The sequence below is a fragment of the Chionomys nivalis genome, chromosome 3 (assembly GCF_950005125.1).
Source record: "Chionomys nivalis chromosome 3, mChiNiv1.1, whole genome shotgun sequence".
Taxonomy (NCBI): Eukaryota; Metazoa; Chordata; class Mammalia; order Rodentia; family Cricetidae; genus Chionomys; species Chionomys nivalis.
In genome coordinates this window covers 112081136-112100636 of record NC_080088.1, presented here as the reverse complement: position 1 = coordinate 112100636, position 19501 = coordinate 112081136, and the positions used below count along the sequence as shown (strand labels likewise).

Below are 19501 nucleotides of genomic sequence, written 5' to 3'. Positions count from 1 at the left end.
TAACATGCATACACACATACAAACACACACATACATACATACACACATACATACATACATACATACACACACATACATACAAAGTACCTAAATAAACAAGTCCTGGGGGTTCCCTGAACCTCAAAGACCCGCTGTGCTGTAATGACACCAGGCCCCTCTGCTTTGATAGCGGGCAGCCCTCCCTGCCAGCATTTACATCCCAGGAGATAATAAGGGGTGAGTAGCATCTGCAAGGCCCTAGCTTCCATCCCAGGACCCAAAACAGCAACCAAAACACAAGGAAGCAACAGACAGGAAATAAAAGGCCCCACGCTATGGGACGCAGGACATTCCCTAACACCCGAGCTGTGCGATAGCCACAGGAAGGGCTTCCAGGTCCCCAGGACAGGACAGCTCAGCGTCGATTGACATGGAATGACTGTCTTGTCAGGTTACTGAGAAAGAAATGTTTACACGGGTGCCACACTCGGCTTTGTAAAAAGGAAGAAAGAGAAGAAAGATTATCTCTCATTTATGTAAAGCAAGAAAGGAAGGACGCAACGGAAGGAAAGAAAAAGGAGGGGGAGAAGGGAGAAGGGAGGGGGGATGGCTGGGTGGGTGGGTAGGTAGGTGGATGGATGGGAAGATGGACCATCAAACAAGTAGAGTGTGGAGACTCAGATCCAGTCTCCCTTCCCAGGCCCGCAGGAGCGCAGAGCCTGGCGCAGTGCCTCCCCCTGCCGGCCGGCCACGGAACTGCCTGGCTGCATGACCAGGACTGGGAGCCTGCGGGAATGTCCCTGGTTGGCCAAGGCAGAGCCTGTGTCTGCGGTACCCGGTTCGGGATAGAGAAGACCCGTAGCCGCGGATCGCCTTTCCGGAAGGTAGATCTTGCCTTGAGAAACATCAGCTGGCATTCAAGTACAGCTCCCTCGGGATCTTTCTGGAAATTCTCCAGTTTCCCACAGGTCTTTCGAGCTTTATATTTAAGCATGTTCTAGTTGACTTCCTGTTGTTGTCATAAACTCCATGACCGAAAGGTAACACGAGGAGAGAAGGACGCATTGCGCCTGAGGGGTTACAGTGTGTAGCCGCTGGAAGCCAAGCCAGGCAGGAGCTGGAGGCGCGGACCAAGGAGGAAGCTGCACACTGACTTGCTCTCCATGGCTTGCTCAGGTAGCTTTCTTACATAACCCAGGACCTCCTCCTTCAGGGTGGCACCGCCCCCAGTGGTTCCCCTTCTCCATCAATCAGCAGTCAAGAAAATACCTCACAGACGTGCCCACAGGCTAATCCGATGGGGGCAATTCTTCAACTGAGTGCCTCTTCCCACTTGTCAAGTTGACAACCAAGATTACCCTTCATACAGGTCTACTGCATCCAAATCTCCCCACAAAATCAGAACTTCTAGCCCAGTTTTTGCTGACTTTATTTTCAATAAGGGATACAAAAATATACCTAAAACCGAAGCTTCTAGAAGAACCACTTGTTCTTGCCTGTCTTGTATCACAGCCCAAACTTTTTGTTTGTTTGTTTTTTGTTTTTCGAGACAAGGTTTCTCTGTAGCTTTGGAGCCTGTCCTGGAACTAGCTCTTGTAGTCCAGGATGGTCTCGAATTCACAGAGATCCACCTGCCTCTGCCTCCCGAGTGCTGGGATTAAAGACATGTGCTACCACCGCCCGGTTTTGTTAAAGATTTATTTGTTATCTATCTTCATGCACATCTTTATGACGGAAGAGGGCATGATAGTGTGAGCCACCATGTGGGTGCATGGGAATTGCACTCAGGACCTCTGGAAGAGCAGCCAGTGCTCTTAACCACTGAGCCATCTCTCCAGCCCTCACATCCCACATTTGACCTTGACTTCCCACCTGGCCTTATATCTCAGAGCTAAATCTCTAGGAACATCTTTGTTGAGCCCAGTTTTGTCCAGGGGATATCCACAGAGTACCCCGTGGGCATGAGGTGATTGTTAGTCGTACACATTCACAATGGACTTGATCTTTGACCTCTTTGGCGATTTTCTTCTTGCCCACGCAGCTGTGACTTTTCAAGGATCGCAGCTGATTCCAGCCACCGGAGCATGGCTACCAGGACCTGAGGTGACGTCATCAATATTCCTGATAATAATGGCTTTGCATCCAAAGCGGCGTCCGGCCAGGAGCAGCGCTGCTTTCCTTGGTTTCATGAGCTTTTATCCATTTCTACAGCAAGCAGCAGGCGGCCAGTAGAGGGAGCCAAGCCCACTTTAGCGCTCGTCCCTACGGGAGGAACTCTCAGCACTAAAGGAGTTCTGGTGGGAGACAGATGCTCGCAGAAATAAAGTCAAGTCCCAAATTCCCCCTCGGTGAGGACTGAGAGCAGGAACGGGGGAGGGGGGTCAGGAAAAAGGAACGGAGGTCAACTTCAACCAGGGCACGGATCACCTGGGTTCTTCCACCACCGCCATCACCTCAACCGTTGTCACCCACTGCCACCGCCACCACTGCCACTGCCACCAACACCACCGCAGCTGGACCCAGGGGCTCTTCAGCCGAGAGGAAACACAACAAGAAAGGCTGGAAGCTTCTCGAGTTTCAGTCATGGCAAAGACCCTCCCTAGAGAGGAGTCATTTGTCCATTTTAGTGGCTGCTTGTTCTGTGGACTCCAACCCAACACAGGTCCTGGGTTTGAATTCCTATGTTGCCGTCTTCCTGGTCTCCCCATTATTGCAAGGACTTAGCAGGCTTTGTTAAAATACCACCTTTGATATGAGAGTCAAGAAAAACACTACCCGAGCTGGGCAGTGGTGGCGCACACCTTTAATCCCAGCACCCAGAAGGCAGAGGCAGGCGGATCTCTGTGATTTCGAGGCTAACCTGGGTTACAGAGTGAGTTTCAGTACAGCCAGGACTACACAGAGAAACCCTGTCTTGAAAACAGTAAGTAAATAAATAAAATACTGCCTTTATACATGGAGGGTCAGGCAAACAGCATCCATTGCCTACCCAGCTCCACGCCTCTTCCCTCAGACACCACCCGCCTGGTTTTTCTTTGCGGTTTTTGTTTGATTGTTTAATTATTTTTACATTTTATTTATTTATGAGCATGTGTTGTGAGATATTTGATCACACCGTGTGAAGATGTCTGTTTTACCTCACCTGCCTAAGGCACCTTCTGATTGGTTTAATAAAGAGCTGAATGGCCAATAGCTAGGCAGGGAGGACAGGCGGGACTTCTGGGGAGAGAGAGGAACTCTGGGAAGAATCTGAGAAGGGGCGGTTTACAAGTGAGATGTGGAGAGAATCAGACATATGGAACTGAGGATAGGTAGCAGAATGTAGATTAATATAAGTGGGTTAATTGAAGTTTTAAGAGCTAGTTGGGAACAAGCCTAAGCTAAGGCCAAGCTTTCATAATTAATAAAAAGTCTCCATTCAGGAGCTGAAAATCCAAAGAAATTCCGACTACAAGTGTGTGTGTGTGTGTGTCTGTGTATATGTGTGTCTGTGTGTCTCTGTGTGTGTCTCTGTGTGTGTGTGTCTATGCGTGTCTCTCTGTGTGTGTCTGTGTATGTGTCTGTGTCTGTGTGTGTCTCTGTGTGTGTCTCTGTGTCTGTGTGTGTCTCTGTGTCTGTGTGTGTGTCTGTGTGTGTTTGTGGGTGTGTCTGTGTATATGTGTGTCTGTGTCTGTGTGTGTGTCTGTGTGTGAGACTGTGTGTGTGTCTGTGTGTGTGTCTGTGTGTGTGTCTGTGTGTATGTGAGACCACACACACAGAAGTCAGAGGACAGAACAGCTGTGGGAATCTATCCTCTCCCTCCACCATGCCACTATGTAGGTTCCAGGACTAAACTCAGTTGTCAGACTTGGCAGCAAGCCCCTTTACCTGTTGAGCCATCTTGACAGTCTCCCCTTGTTTTTTGAGACAGGGTCTCTCCCAGGGACCTGGGACTCTCAGTTCAGCTAGGAAAGTCTCAGAGAGCCTCCTGCCTCCAACCCCAGGAAGGGATGCTGGTGCTAACACAGCATCACCCCTGGCTTTTTCTGTGGTTTGTGGGGATTAAACTCTGGTCTTCATGTTTGTAAGCTGAACATTTTCCTGGTTGAGCCATCTCCCCAGCTCAATAGACACAATCTTGAACATGTCCTCTGAAAACAAAACACTTGACAAGAAGCAGGCAGGCATGGAAAAAAACGCAGTTCTGGGCCCCTGTTTAGGATTAGAAGCAGCTGTTTTTTCCCCTGTGTCTAAACATTCCCTGGCTGACTCTAGGGACAATCAGGGCATAGTGATGGGGCCAGATCACTTTTGGAAACTCCTGAGCCACCCCAAAGCCAACCATCTACATACCTTCCTTCCCAAAGCCCCGCCTCTGTCTCCCTCCTCTCTCCTATCTTCTGGCGCCCTCTGTAGAGAGCCCTTGTTCCTGGCTAGGACAAAGCCACCTTACCTCCGTTCTCCATCCGGCACCAGCCAGCTATTTCTATACACTTTTCCCCTGGGAGGCAAAATAACTTTGACTGTCCTTTTGCGCCAACGAGAAAACTCACTTCTATGGGACCAGTCTTGATGACCACCTATTGTGTGCCAGGAACAAGAACCCGACCGATGGACGGTTCCTTACTCTTGTCCTGGAAAATTCTAGAGAAAGAGATAGCATTACCAGAGACCATCATCCAGTCACTCAGCAAACACTCACGGAACTCTGGCGGGGTACGGGTTGCTGGAGGTATGTCTGGTCCCTACCACAAACAGGGTGACCCCAGAGGACTGCCATCTGCAAGAAAGTTGAATATTTGCCATATGATCAGGCAAGACAAAATGTAGCTGGCATTGTTCTGTGTCCCAAGAGACCAGCACTCAAGTTCAACGCAAGTGCTGCCTGTTGCCAAGGTCCCTCATTGGTACTTGCTTCAGAGGATGGTAAATAATGGTGATGGGTCATCCAGGGGACAGGAAGGAGACTGTGCCCTGTAGGAGATCATCTCACCCTTGCCGTCATCCCAGCCACTGATTCCTTTCTCTCTGGGAATAGTTGGCGGCATCTGGGGACATTTTGGTTGTGGGCATGTGGCCAGCGGAAGCTGCTCCTGGCAGCAGCTGAGCAAAGACCACAAAAGTGGCTACTCATCCTGCCAAAGCCAGGAGGCACTGCCCCTGTGTGCACAGAGCTGAGGCCACCAGCCTGTGCTCCCTGAGCTCAGGGGCCCACAGAGTGTTGGCTGAGGACAAGCTGAAAGGCTCTTCACCCCCATGACCTCAGGTCGCATGACTGAGGAGCCTTTATATAGATCAGAGGGCTCAGAAACCCGCTGGGCTGTAGCGGTTCCAAGTCACTCAGCGAAGGGGCTGCAGGCAGGTCAGGCCAGCTGTCACTGGCATCTGGGTCTCACACAGAGGACAATGCCATGGAATGTCGTGCTCGCCACGACAGCTGCCGGAGGGTATTTGAAGGGCGCTGGTAAAAGGCGCCTGGCCAACCAGTCAGCCCAGGCTGACAATACAGTGGGAGAAAAAGCCACCAATAGTGTCTGGCTCCCAGTGGGACCTCTGCTCCTAGTGGGGGACAGCTAGGGGCAGCTGGATCTCAGGCCAAAGGGAGGTGCAGAGAGAAACCCCAGCATCCTGGGTGCCAAACCCAGCATTGCTCAAGGCAGAGACTCTGACTATAAGGCCCAGCAAGGATCCTCTCCAAACTTCAGTTCTTTTCGTCTGAGAAAAGAATCTGATAGGAACATCTGCCCTACGGTGTGGTTTGGGGTGAAATAGACAGGGAGAAGACTGGGAGAGGTGGGCGAGCTGGCGATAAGCACTTGCTGTCACTCGGTGCAGGAAGATCACCATTCAGAGGCTGGGGATGCCACAGCATAAAGCCCTCGTCCAGTCCTGAGGATCCAGCACAAGCCATACCATCTCTCCTAGGGCCTAGGGCATGTCCATTCCAACTCAGCCGGCTCGGAGCATCTGTCCTAAAGAGTTGAGTGTCTGCGGCCTGGAGTGGGAAGTGGAGCCAGGAAGGCAGAAGACAATAATCTCAATTTCTCTCCCTCCCCAACCCCACTGTGTGTGTGTCTGTCTGTCTGTCCTCCCGCAACTAGAGTGGAGCCAGGAAGGCAGAAGACAATAATCTCAATTTCTCTCTCTCCCCAGCCCCACTGTGTGTGTGTGTGTGTGTGTGTCTGTCTGTCTGTCCTCCTGCAATTAGAGTGGAGCCAGGAAGGCTGAAGACAATAATCTCAATTTCTCTCCCTCCCCAACCCCACTGTGTGTGTGTGTCTGTCTGTCTGTCATCCCGCAACTAGAACTGCACAGACCACCTGCAGCCGCAGCACAAAGTAAGTACATGTTAGCTGTTGTTCACCATCATTTAATAACAGCGATGTTTTAAGACTAGAGTTATTTGCTTGTTCACAGGGTGACAATACCAGGGTTGGGTCTGGTGAAGTCTCGTCCAGGGCCCCCCGGGAAAGCTGACCTGGAGCCCCAGCGTTCAATGGCTGTGGCACTTTAGCAGGTCAAGGTCAATTGCTAAGCAATTACTGTCAGGTTAAGGAGGGCAGAGTGGTCCAGAAGGGCCATCAGAGCGGGGCGTAGAGGAAAGTTAGAGTGCAGAGTGTGGGGGTAGAGGGGAGACCCCAAAGTAATGGTAGCTACTGTCATGAGCAAGATCTGGGGTGGAATTAGAGGGAACTGTATTCACAAGCAAGGCATCATCGGGGAAGAATACAGAAACATCTTGTCAGGGCTGAATCAAGACAACAGGGGCTTTGGGTCTGGGAATCAGTGGAAGAGTTAGAACTGAAAAAAAAAAAGTTGGGGGACAAAAAGGGACAAGGACTTCACACTGCAATGCTTCTGTGTGCACCCAGCGTTGTGTGTAAGAGCTTACCTGACTGAACGTAGCTGTGCCCAGGAGCATTCTAGAATGTTGAAGGTAGTTCTGTGTGTCCATCTTCTAGGCGTGCCCCCCAGCAGGTGCTAGAGTACCCCCCTTTGTTCCCCCTGGCCAGCTGGAGTGACTGCTTCCCAGGGGCAGCTGTCACCAGCACCTTCCAAGTCTTGACAGAAGGAGATAAGCTATCCGTGGAGACAGCAGCCGTCAGTCACAGCTCCAGGCTGTCAGGGCCCTCCTTCTACAAAGACTCGAGCTCCATCACCCTCCTTAAATGGCCCAGCACCCAAGGCAGGTTGGCGTGGTGAGGCCACTTTCTAAAGAGACCGGAGAGCCATGGTAGGTACCTCCCCTCACCTGCTCGGCCTTTCAGTTAGATAGGCCAACCCTCACGCTCTGCTGCTCGCTCCAAGCTCCTGGGCTCTACTGAGAAGTTTCAAAACCAACCGTGTCAGCAAGGCACAAGGGGCCTCGCTCCTGACAGCCGAGCCACACAGCTTAGACTCCGTTCTGGCAGCTGGCATGGGAAAGGCACCTGAAGAGAAGATGAGTTCAAATCCTTCCCAGGCTGGGCATCGTGGTCCAGGCCTGTGATCCAACACTCAAGAGGCTGAGGCAGGAAGATCACAAGTTCAAAGCTAGCCTGGACTACACAGTGAGAATCTATCTCAAACAGATGGATAAAAGGCATAAAACATCCCTGCACACCCAAGTCTCCAAATTGCTCACAATGTATCCCAAATTCTACTTTAACAGGAATCCTGTTTCAGGATTTTGTTTTCTTTGCTTTTTAACTTATTTTAGTCTTTTTAATTTCTATGTCTGTCTGTCTGTCTGTCTGTCTGTCTGTAGATATGCCCAGAGAGTGCATGTGTTCGGGGGAAGCCAGAAGAAGGTGACAAATTCCTATAGCTACAGTTACAGGTGGCTGTTGAGCCTCCTTGCCTGGGTGCTGGGAACCAAACTCGACTCCTCTAGAAGAGCAGTGAGTCCTCTTGACATCCAAGCCCTCTCCAGCCCTTATTTCTCTTTTATTTTTTCCCAAGCTAGGAACTCCAGCCCCAGTCTTGCCCTGCCGTCCCGGCTTCAGACAACTCCGGCTCCAGTGCTCTTGACTCCAGTGCTTGCTCACTACTAAGTTCAAACTGTTACTTTAACAGGCCTCTGGAAGTGGGGAGCTCCTTCCAGGGCTCTCTTCAAGAGCACTGTGAACCTAGGTGGAGGAGGTATCAGGCCCAGGTTCAGATGGAGACCTTGACCGTGGGTCTCCGTAGTGCCCACAGCCCATACTAAAAGGATGCTCCATTTCCAAGCTTGCCCCTCACCATCAGACCAATCCCCAAGCCTGGGGGGCGGGGAGGCAAGTTAGCGGGCTTTTCACCCCAACAGAGTCCCCAGGTCAACATCCACAAAATAATCACAACCATAAAATAATCTAATTTTGGCTGTTACACAGAGGAACCCTGTCTTGAAAAAAAGACAAAAAACAAAAGACAAAAACTCTGATTTTATCCTCGTGACAACCCCGAGAGGTTTTACATCTTTCTGCCGGGGACTAAGTCAGATGTCTTTGTGGTCCTCAAACTGCAGGATCTGGTGTGTTTCCCCTTGTTCTGAGCATGGGAGGTCTCTCCAGCCCGAGGAGTTGTGTCCTCTCTGTGGACAGTCCCTGTGTGGCACACACTGGTGCCCCCACAACCAGAACCACCATCAGTCACTTCTGTCCATCCTTTTGTAACAAAGAAACATCTTTTTGTTTTGTTTTTTGAGACAGGTTTCTCTTTGTAGCACTGGCTGTCCTGTAACTTGCTCTGTAGACCAGGCTGGCCTCGAACTCACAGCTCCGCCTGCCTCAGCCTCCCGAGTGCTGGGATTAAAGGCATGCACCACCACTTTCAGTTTAAAACATGTTTTTTTCTAACCCAGTACCAGGATTGGAGCTGGAGACAGTGAATTCTGTAAACCCACTTCCCCTTTAGTGCAGAGGCGAAGACTTGACTCCATCTGGTCATTTCTGAAGTTTACGTGAATTTCCTTGAGGTTTGGCATTTGGGGGTTGTTTGGTTTGTTCTTTGCTTGCTTAGAGGAATAAATCAACATTTAGCCCTATAAGAGCAAAGGCTTGTATTTGGGATTCAAACAACATACCTAAGCCCCAATATCCCCCAACTCCAGATGTACACAGGATCCTACACACAGTAGAGCTCCAATAAATACATAAAGTCCTTTAGAATGAGGGGTAGCGCCACGAGAGGCGGTCTTGGTGGCGCTAACAGTGCCTTCCAGAGGCCTGGCTTTAACCCTGGTCCTAGCTGATTGAAGATATGGCCCACAGTGTTCCCTTCAGGAAAAGGATCCCCCTTATTTGAGCAGTTCCACGAATCTCTTTACCCCGCTCTTGAGAATAGACTAGCAGCTGCATTCTTACATAGAAAGTCCAAAGGGTCATCCAAAACTGTCACCCTCTAGTCTACGGGATCCTTTCCCTCCACCTCTTGGTGGTGGTGGCAGTGAGGAATCAGGTGGTCTTCAGATTGGCACCATCGTGTTGTATTTTAAAAGGGGGAAAGAAGGCTTCATTGTCGCAGACACAGCTGCTTCCAAGGTTCAATGTATTAAACACAGAGATTCTCCCCACCAAAAAAAAAAAAAAAAAAAGGAGGGGTAAAATCATTTTTGTATTTATAAATATGGCCTATATTTTCCTCTCCTCTCAACTATTAAAATTGTCAATGGGTAATTATTTGTGTGTGTATATGTGTACATGTGTGTGTGTGTGTGCTCACACTCAAGTGGGTTCAGGTACCTGTCATGTGCACCTGTGTGTGCCCATAGAGGCCAGAGGTCAACCTTTAGGGTTATTTCTAAGAGACCATCCATTTTATTTTTTGAGACAGAGCCTGGGACTCACTGCTTGTAGGCTGCACTTGCTGGCCAGAGAGCCAGAGAACTCCTTCTGTTCCCATGTCCCCTGTGATGGCCTTTCAGCCTGCACCAACCTTGCCCAGCTTTTATGTGGGTTTCAGCTGTCTCCCCAGCACCTGAATGGATGTGTGTGTGTATGCATGTGTGTGTGCATGCGCAGTGTGTGTGTGTGTGTATAGATGTAGATAAATATGCATATACATATATACACTATTCAAGAGAATTGACCTTTGTTTATTTTGGGGACAGGATGCGTTTTCCTTTTATTCTTTGGTGTATATTTTCCCATGCATTTATATACATCTAAGCTTTATGGTTGTGACTACCTGTGAGGGACACTGAAGAGCCAGAAAAGCCAGACAGAGGCTGCTCTGATGGGGATGTGAGCCCAGGAATACCGGCAGCTGCCAGGAGCTGGAAGGCGTAAGGAAGGGACTGTCCCCACATCCACAGCGGGACGCAGCTCTCTGCTCCATTTCTATTTCTGACTGCCAACCCTGCCAGATAAGGAGCTTGGCTGCTGTGGGCCACGGGGTTTACCGTTGTGTTTTGTAAGGGCAGTGGGAAAGCCATACCCTCGCTTTGTTCTCAGTTGTTCTGGAGGCTCCGACAATTCTGCTTGGGTGAGGGGGTCCTGATTCTCCGTACTCAGTGGATCTCGGAAACTTGTAGGCTGCAGAAATTTCACAAGTCGTGAGAGCTTGGGGAAACAAGGTGGGTGTCACCCAAGAGCCTAGGGACAGAGCAGTGTCAGCCCCTGTGTGCCTCCACCATGAACTGTGAGGAGGGGGCTAAGTCCCCTGCCTGGACCCACCCTGGGCCTCTTCAAGGATCCGGTCTCTGACTGAGAGTTCGGAAACACTGCACCTCCAGCAACGCATGCCTCTGCGCCCTGGCTGGGCCAACATGATCCCAGAATCCTCTGGTCTCCTTCACGGAGTCCAACAGTCCAAGGGACAGGTAGCACATCCGTGTTTACCAGAAGGAACAGGAGTCCACAGAGGCTGTGGAGGTCCATGGCCAAGTACCTGCGGCCTCAAGTTCTGAGGCCCTCAGGCCAGGGTTTTTTCACTAGATTGCCAGAAAGTCTCCCACACAGCAACGTAAGTCAGCTCCTCAGACAGCTCAGTAGAAAAGCGGCTATGGGGACAGGTCACCTCTGGGGGCCCAAGGCTCATGGTAATGCCAGACCTCAGCCTCCAGCCTCACACCATTCTCAGTCACCATGGCTCCTGCCCAGTCACATGCACCTCAACACAATCTCCAGAAGCCAGGGAAATGGGGTTGTGGTCAATTGGTTGTATTTTGTTTTGCTGACAGTCATGTAGCCCAGGTTGGCCCTAAACTTGAATTCACTATGTAGCCAAGGATTGACCATGAACTCCTGATCCTCTTGCCTCAGTGTCCTGGGTACTGGGGTAACCGGTGTATGCCACTTCCCTTCCCTACCTTCCTAACCCCCTTTCTTTTTCTTTTCTTATTTTATTTTTTTTATGTATGTCAATGTGAGGGTGTCAGATCCTCCGGAACTGGAGTTACAGACAGGTGTGAGCTGCTGTGTAGGTGCTGGGAATTGAACCAACGTCCTCTAGAAGAGCAGCCAGTGCTCTTAACCGCTGAGCTATCTCTAGTGCCCTCTTTCTATAGCTGTATCTGGCCATATGTTTGTGCCCCACAGACTGAAACAATCTTGACCTCAGAAGGAAATGACTGACTGTCACCTAATGAAGGTTGGGCTGCCCGAATCTCATCTTTGTCTTCCCAGCTCTCAAGAGGAGGAGGAGGCAGAAAGATCCAGATTCCAAAGTTAGCCTCAGCCGCATAGTGAGTTCAAGGCCACCCTGAACGCAAGAAATGGAAGAATTAACCCTGTGTTTCCCTTTTTTTATTTTTTGAGTTTAAGGCAACCCTGCTACATATGAGACCATATCTCAAAAAGAAAAGGAGTTGATGTAGTGACACACTCTGGTCCCCCCAGCACTTGAGGACATAGGCCACTCTACCACTGTCCCAGCAGCGGGCCTGCCTCTCAGAGCTCATTTTTTTCATAGCTGTGAAATGGAAAGTCAATTGCTAAGGTGACCTCGCTCCCATGGAGTGGCTGGAGACTTGAATGTGAGTGTGATGTGTGTCATTTCTTCAGTAGGTCCACAAATGCGGGCGGCCAAGAACCTTTCCGTGCGAAGTAGATGGAAGCAGAGGAAGAGGCACTGAGAAGGCCCCAGCCTCGGGAGCTGGCTGTCCATCACACCGCCTGCTCAGAGCATGAACACTGGGGGGGTCCAGGTAGGGATACAAATCAGGGAAGGGAGGCCAAGAACGAGGGTGGGTGACAATTGAGCAAAGATAGGGCGTCCCAGAGGCTGCCCAAGGAGCGCAGGTGCACAGGCCCCGAGGTGCTAGGGAGCCTAATTACAGAGGTTCACCTCCTCCTCCTGGGTTCCTTTTCCCCACTAGACAATGACAGGCATGGCAGGCGGCACCGAGCATCACTCCCAGGCCAGGCCCCAGCCACTGCCTCTTTAACCTTGAAGGCATTTTTGGGTCTCACGTGTCAATCCAGGCAGTGGCCGCCAGTGAGCAGCTCTTACTTCAGAAGAACGGCATGGAGTGGGGGGGCTTAGGTGGCCTCTGCCTCACCTACAACTGCCAAAAGTGGTCATGGGGTTATTTTTAACCCTGGGGAAGAGGTATTTATTGTTCCACAGCAGATGCAGGCCAGTAGACTCGTGGAATTCTCCAGAGGCAGCAGCCAGCTCCAGACACAATGGTGAGTGGTCAGTGGACCCTTGAGGGAAGATGCAGGGTGGGCAATCAAGAGACACCCTGTAAGCTAAGGACCCCATTGGAGGAGGAGGGAAGTTTTCATCCCCCCCCCCAGCCCTAGATGGACCAGCACTGTGTACCAGCCATGCAGAGTGACCCCAATCAGTGTCGTCAAGGAGCGGGAAAGAGCAGCTCCTGAGGGGACTTGCAAAAATTGAATAAAAGAGGGGGAGGTTTTGGGTTTGGGCTGGGTTTTGGTTTGGGTTGTTTGTTTTCCATTCAGGAAAGTTTCTCTGGTTCTGTCTTCTGAACTTGCAACTGTTAAAAAGTTCTCCTTCGTAGTGTTGGGTGGGTGTCTGCTTCCCAACCTCCTAGTCAGAGCCAGACAGTGGCTGGGGCACAGACTATGTGGGTTTCTGTGGCTGTGTGGCCTGGGATAAGTGACTCACTCTCTCTGAGCCTCCAGTAAGTCTGTCTCCTTGGTGGAGCCGAGAGAGAATGAGATAATATTTGCGTGATTTCAAGTGTCATTTTCTCTCTCGTGTTGTCTGGGCAAAGGAGAGTCCCTCACCAGGTGACGGGGCAGGCCTGGGACTCAGCCGTGCCTAATGGCTGCTTCCTCCCCAGGCACCGAAGAAAGCCAAGAAGAGGATAGAAGGCGGAAGCTCCAACGTGTTCTCCATGTTTGAGCAGGCTCAGATCCAGGAGTTCAAGGAGGTGGGTGTGGCAGCCCCCTCCCCAGATGAAGGACACCCCACCGGGGAAATGACCTGCATGCCCACGTGCCCAGGCTTATCCAGACTGTCTGCAAACCCCTGAACAAACACTTGGTCTTAGTAAAGTCTATAAATTATTAAAAACAAAAAGTGCACCCCCTGGCTGACATAAAGGGAATCTTCCAGAAAAGCACAGAAGAGAAGTGCTGGGGAGCCACAGTCGCCCACTGGCAATCTCTGCTCAGTGTTGATTCCCACTTTGGTCACCCGTGTCCTGAGGTCCTCAGTTGCTCCTGTGCTTTGGGGGGGTCAGGGGGGCAAAAAGATGAACGACAGAGAGAGAGAAGAGGGGGGAGGAAGGGAGAGAGAGGAGAGAGAGAGAGAGAGAGAGAGAGAGAGAGAGAGAGAGAGAGAGAGAGAGGATGGCAGGAGGACCAAGTCCAGCCCCTGGTCCCTATAGTCCTTCCTGATTCCCCTTCCCTGCCTGGGTCCTGGAGCGCTGGGCTGGGCAGCATGGCCGTCCACCCATGCCCATCACTGTTATGTCTATCCTTGCTACATCCCTGCATATTAACGGTGGAGAATTTCCTTTCCAGTGCCAAAGCGGAAAGGGCAGGGCCACCTCGGACAACTGAGTGCGGCTCTGCGTGAAACCTGTCGCCCTCAACAGTGGGCAGTGCCTTGCTGCAAGCACCTCTGACCCTAATTAAAGCAGCCAAATGAAGCCACTGGCCATGGTCAAGAAGGACAAGCTCAGAGTCATGTCCCAGCAGCACCACGGGTTCCTCACTCACACCTGGCCCTTGGCGGGGGGAGGGGCTGTGGTCACAGAAGCATTTCTACATAGGTTCTAAGATGGTACCTCTGTCCCTACTAACACCACCACCTGTGGATCACCAGGTTTTACTCTTACCGTGTCTTTACCAGTCACCACCATGAAGGTTCAGGTCACCTGTCACCTCAAAAGAGGAAACTTGGTGCCTGTGGTCAGTTCTCTCCTGGAGTACCCAGGCAACCTGTGGCCCACGGTCGGTCGTCTTGGCCTTGCTCCCTCTGTGAAACTCTGCTGTGACAAGGATGGAACCACTGTTCTCTTTCAGGACTGAACCATGCTCGGTAGCATGAGCCTCATTTGGTGTCTCATTCCTCCTTTGAAGATGTTAGGGTGTGCCTGGGGCTCTCCTACATCAGAATGTCTGGACAGGGTCTTTTGTTGTTTTTCAAGACAGGGTTTCTCTGTGTAATAGCCCTGACTGTTCTGGAACTCACTCTGTAGATCAGGCTGGCCTCGAACTCACAGAGATCCGCCTGCCTCTGCCTCCTGAGTGCCGGAATTAAAGGCGTGCACCTCTACCGCTCAGCTTCTAGACAGGGTTTTATGGGGACATGATTTTGATTCTCTAGGGTGGGGGCCTAACAGGGACCTTGCAGTTAAATCAACTCAGACTGTTTCCAGTTCTTCAATCCATTCTATGTTGTGGTCCCTGAAGCTCCCAGAAACCCCTTCCCCGTCCTCAGCTGAACTCTCCCTGCCCCACAGGCCTTCACAATCATGGACCAGAACAGAGATGGCTTCATTGACAAGAATGACCTGAGGGACACATTTGCTGCCCTAGGTATGTGGCATGAGCCCTGCATGGAGATTGCCTTCCCATACTAGGGTAGAAGGTGGAGGAGGGGTGGTGCGGGCATCGAAAGACTTCAAGAGCCTGTTTGTCATCTGCCAAAGCTTCAGCTGCAACCAGGCTTTGGGAGCCGCTCCTTTCCTTTTAACCCTATGTGCGGGGGGAGGGGCAGGACAGACAGATTTTATAGCACACTCCTGCCTCATCATAGAAAATTCAAACTACTCCGAAAAAAAATAAAAGAGAAAACAGAATTACCCAGAAGGCCATGCTCTGATCAACGCTTCAGTCTCAGTCCTTAAAAATCCTTCCAGATATTTGTTTTTCAGGATACTGGGATCATCCCATTTGGGATGTTGGCTTATTTAGCATCTCAAGAATGTGAGCCTGCCTCCCAGTCTCACCTGTACCCATCCGCAGAGCTCAGGGCTCCAAGAACAACTCTGGGAGATGGGCACCACACAATCCACCTTTGTATCTGCTGCGGCCTTTTATCTTAAAAACACAGTCTTAGGAAGGGACCAGCATTGTCTGGTTTGCACAGAGACAGACGCGTGCAGGAGAGGGCAGGGATGTGACACCGTGCAGCCCGGGCTGCAGCAAGCCTGACCGAGTTCCCATGGTGACTGGAGACGCAACCCTCTACCCGCATCTCAGAAGGACATCGCCGCAACACAAGCTTGTTTTATTTATATTAAAGGTTTCAGGCCTGAAGACATTATTCATTTAATGAGCCCAAGTCTCATGTAGCCCAGGCTAGCCTCAACCTCACTATGCAGCCCAGGAGAACGTTGAACTTCTGATCTTGCTAGTGCCGGCATTCGCCACCACACCCGGTTTATGAGGTGCTGGGGGTGGGACCCAGGGCCTCTCGCATTCTAGGCCACCACTTAATCCCCTGTACCATGACCCCAGCCTTGACAACACAGTTTTAACCACCCCAGTCCACATCAGATGCTGGCTGACTGCTCGAGAACACTGCTGGGGAAATCCGCCCTGGGTCTGTCTGTCTGTCTGTCTGTCTGTCTGTCTGTCTGTCTGTCTCTCTCTCTCTCTCTCTCTCTCTCTCTCTCTCTCTCTCTCACACACACACACACACACACACACACACACACAGTTGCCCCTCCCAGCGCTCAGTCCCAGTGTTTCCTGCTAGGACGTGTGAATGTGAAAAATGAAGAGATTGATGAAATGATCAAGGAGGCTCCAGGACCGATCAACTTCACTGTGTTTCTCACCATGTTTGGGGAGAAACTTAAAGGTGAGTGTGTGCATGTGAGTGTGAGCATGTGTGTGTGCACGTGTGCGTTCACCTGTGGGCACGAATTAAGCTCTAGAAGAGACAGCATGGGCGAAAGGTGGAAAAGTATCCATTGAAAACTAGTGTGGAAGGATGGTTCAATGGTTTAAAGCACTGGCTGCTCTTCCAAAGGACCCAGGTTCAAGTCCCAGCACCTACATAGTGGTTCACGACCGTCTGTAACTTCAGTTTCAGGAGGTCCAATGCTCTCTCTGGGTACCAGGCACACATGTAGTACACAGTATATATGCAAGTAAAAGACTCATACATTTGAAAAATAATAAAAAGAAGAAAAATAGCATAAAAGCAAGTAGGGTTGCTGCTTCAGCTGCTGGTGGGGCTGTTCCAGCAGGGGATCCCTCCTCTCCAGTGGCAGTGTGGGGGTGTACTTCTCTAGCTGGGGTCCCTCCTCCAGCAGGACAAGCTGCTCGGCAATGGGCTATTTCCAAGTCCTCTACCCAGCCTTGGGCTGATGGGCTTCAGTTACTGACATATTTTGGAGCACCTAAGTGGCTGGCTACACTCTTACCCCCAGGTCATGGTGGATTCAGAGACAGAAAGACAACTTACTTGAAAGGCCCTGCAACCCACAAAGTCTCAGAGTCAACCTGCCCAGCCTTGTTCTGGAAGCCTCCCTTGAAAATGACTTCCTGTTGACTCCTCAGCCTTCTCTTAAGATATTATTATTTATGTGTATATGTGCCTGCATAGCACATGCGTGCAATGCCCATGGAGGCCAGGAGAGGCGGGGTTGCAGGAAGATGTGAGGAGCAGCAAGCCCTCTTGTTGAGCCAACTCCCCAGCCTTTGTTCAAACCCAGATCTCCCTGAGGGAAATGGCCTTGCCCCAGCCCCCCTGGCTCAGGGGGACTTGGGTCCACTTCCTACGGCCCCAGTGGCTCCCGTCCCATCAGATTTGTAAGCCCACCTTCTCTTACAGGGGCTGACCCCGAGGAGACCATTCTCAACGCATTCAAGGTGTTTGACCCTGAAGGCAAAGGGTCGCTGAAGGCTGACTAGTGAGTGACTTCTGAGGGAGTGGGGTCCCCACTTTCCACCCCCGACATATGTCACCATCACCTGCTCTCTCCTCTCCTACAGTGTCCGGGAGATGTTGACCACACAAGCAGAGAGATTCTCCAAAGAGGAGGTACAGGGTTCCCAGCGTCCCCACTGCCCAGCCCCCTTCACAAGAGCTCTGTTTCGCTCTGGAGTATATCCCCCAAGAGAACCATCCCTCCATCACTCATGGCTGTGCCTCAGTCTCCCCATCTGTCAAGGTGGGATGAGAACAGAATCCACCGCCACATGCCACGAGGCTCGGTGGTGTTCACAGTGCACAATGCCGTCACAGGGCCAGGACACAGTGTCTTTTGGTGGTTACAAATTCAAGCCAGCTAGGTATCATGACACAGGCCCATGGCAGCCTATAGCTGTCCCAGCTACCAGAGAAGCTGAGGCAGGAGGATTGCATATTTAAGGCCTGAACAAGCTATAGCATTTAAGGCCAACCTGGGCAACTTGGTCAGACCTGCCACAAAATAAAGATTAACAAGGCTGGTGCTGTAGCTCAGGCTTAGAGCACTCGCCTGGTGTGCAAGGAAACCTGGGTTCAATCCCCGGCACGGCAAGATAGAGAAAAGTCGGGGGAACCAACAGTAACCATTCAAAACCATGTTGGGGGAGGGGGTGCCTTTTAAGACAGAGTCTCACTACACAGCCCTGGCTGGTCTAGAACTTGCTACTTAATTTAGGTGACTTTAAATTCCCAGACCTTCTGTCTGCCTCCCTGTGCTGGGATCACAGACACCATTATGATTGCTTCACCCAATACTTTTTTTTTTTTTTAAGATTTATTTATTTATTATGTACTAGTGTTCAGCCTCCATGCCTGCAGGCCAGAAGAGGGCACCAGATCTCATTACAGATGGTTGTGAGCCACCATGTGGTTGCTGGGAATTGAACTCAAGACCTCTGGAAGAGCACTCAGTGCTCTTAACCTCTGAGCCATCTCTCCAGCCCCCTACCCAATACTTTTTAAACAGGGAAATTGTATGTAAAATAACCACCGTGTTTTCTGGTTTCCCTCCAAGAATATGACCTCTCTGGTCATGTGACCACAACGGGCCCTCTGCCTGCATTCAGCTGCAGTCCCCACCAAGCCCTGGCATACCTGAACCTGATCCACCCAAGTCCCTGTGCGGCTGGACCTCTATTCTCCACTGCAGGGTGCCTAGGGTGTCTAGGGGACCTTGGGTCACCCTGGGGAATAGAGGCAGGGATGGTAATGACACAGGAACATGTGGACACAGACCTTGAGCCAGGACGGTAGCCTGGGCTGAGTGCCCAGGGAGCTGGACCTCCTGCCTCGGACTCGCTGGCGGCTGTGGAACAGGGGTCCTTCCCAGGTCTTTCCTGGGCTCTCAGGCCTCTCTGCCCCTTGCTACTCTCATTGTCTCTGTCCCCACCATTCTTGCTCCCAGATCGACCAGATGTTCACAGCCTTCCCCCCAGATGTCACCGGCAATCTCGATTACAAGAACTTAGTCCACATCATCACCCACGGGGAAGAGAAGGACTGAGCCCTGAGCCCAGCCTCGGGTGACCTACAGTCTGCTCTCCAGCCCAGCCCCTGCCACCCCAGCCAAGGCCATGTGCAAATAAACAGGAAGTCTTGGATCTAGTCATGATGGCTGTTGGCTCATTGGTCCTGTGTAGCCAAACTCAAAAAGTATTTGGGTTGTGTGAAGGCTGCAGTAATCTCATTTCAAAAAACAAAGGACCTTTTCCTGGCACACTCCTCTAATCCCAGCAGAGGCTGAGGCAGGTGGATCTCTGAGTTTGAGACCAGCCTGGTCTATGGATAGAGTTCCAGGATGGTCAGAGCTACACAGAGAAACCCTGTCTCAAACAAAAGGAAGGAAGGAAGGAAGGAAGGAAGGAAGGAAGGAAGGAAGGAAGGAAGGAAGGGAGAAGGAAGGGAGGGAGGGAGGGAGGGAGGGGAAGGGAGGGAAAGGGAAGGAAGGGAAGGGAAGGGAAGGAAGGAAGGAAGGAAGGAAGGAAGGAAGGAAGGAAGGAAGGAAGGAAGGAAGGAAGGAAGGAAAAGCAAAAGAAAAAAGTTCCAAAAGCTCAGAAGTCCATGGGCTCAGGAGCAGATGCATCCAGGGTGGCCGGTGCCATCTCTCCATCTGCCCCAAGGCAGCTTTCCTTTAGCTCTGTTTGCTTTGGGGAGGGGGGCTTGGAACAGCACAGCCTGAGCATTGTGGCGCACACCTTTAATCCCAGCACTCAGGAGGCAGAGGCAGGAAGATCTCTGA

General features: G+C 51.2%; 1 protein-coding gene across 1 annotated transcript; it reads left to right on the top strand.

Annotated features, from left to right (window-relative positions):
• Positions 1 to 12490: 12490 nt before the first annotated feature.
• Myl2 (myosin light chain 2) lies at positions 12491 to 18857 on the top strand. The gene is made up of 7 exons (XM_057765079.1): positions 12491 to 12548; positions 13172 to 13261; positions 14801 to 14876; positions 16042 to 16146; positions 17125 to 17203; positions 17286 to 17334; positions 18668 to 18857. The coding sequence occupies exons 1-7, from the start codon at positions 12546 to 12548 to the stop codon at positions 18764 to 18766; spliced, it is 501 nt and encodes a 166-aa protein (XP_057621062.1). The 5' UTR covers positions 12491 to 12545; the 3' UTR covers positions 18767 to 18857.
• The last annotated feature ends 644 nt before the right edge of the window (positions 18858 to 19501 follow it).

What these genes read in the sequence shown, in the direction of transcription:
- Myl2 (XM_057765079.1), top strand. An exon ending in AGATCCAGGAGTTCAAGGAG is followed by an intron (nt 13,262 to 14,800) that starts GTGGGTGTGGCA and finishes CCTGCCCCACAG; the next exon opens with GCCTTCACAATCATGGACCA. An exon ending in AGAGATTCTCCAAAGAGGAG is followed by an intron (nt 17,335 to 18,667) that starts GTACAGGGTTCC and finishes TCTTGCTCCCAG; the next exon opens with ATCGACCAGATGTTCACAGC.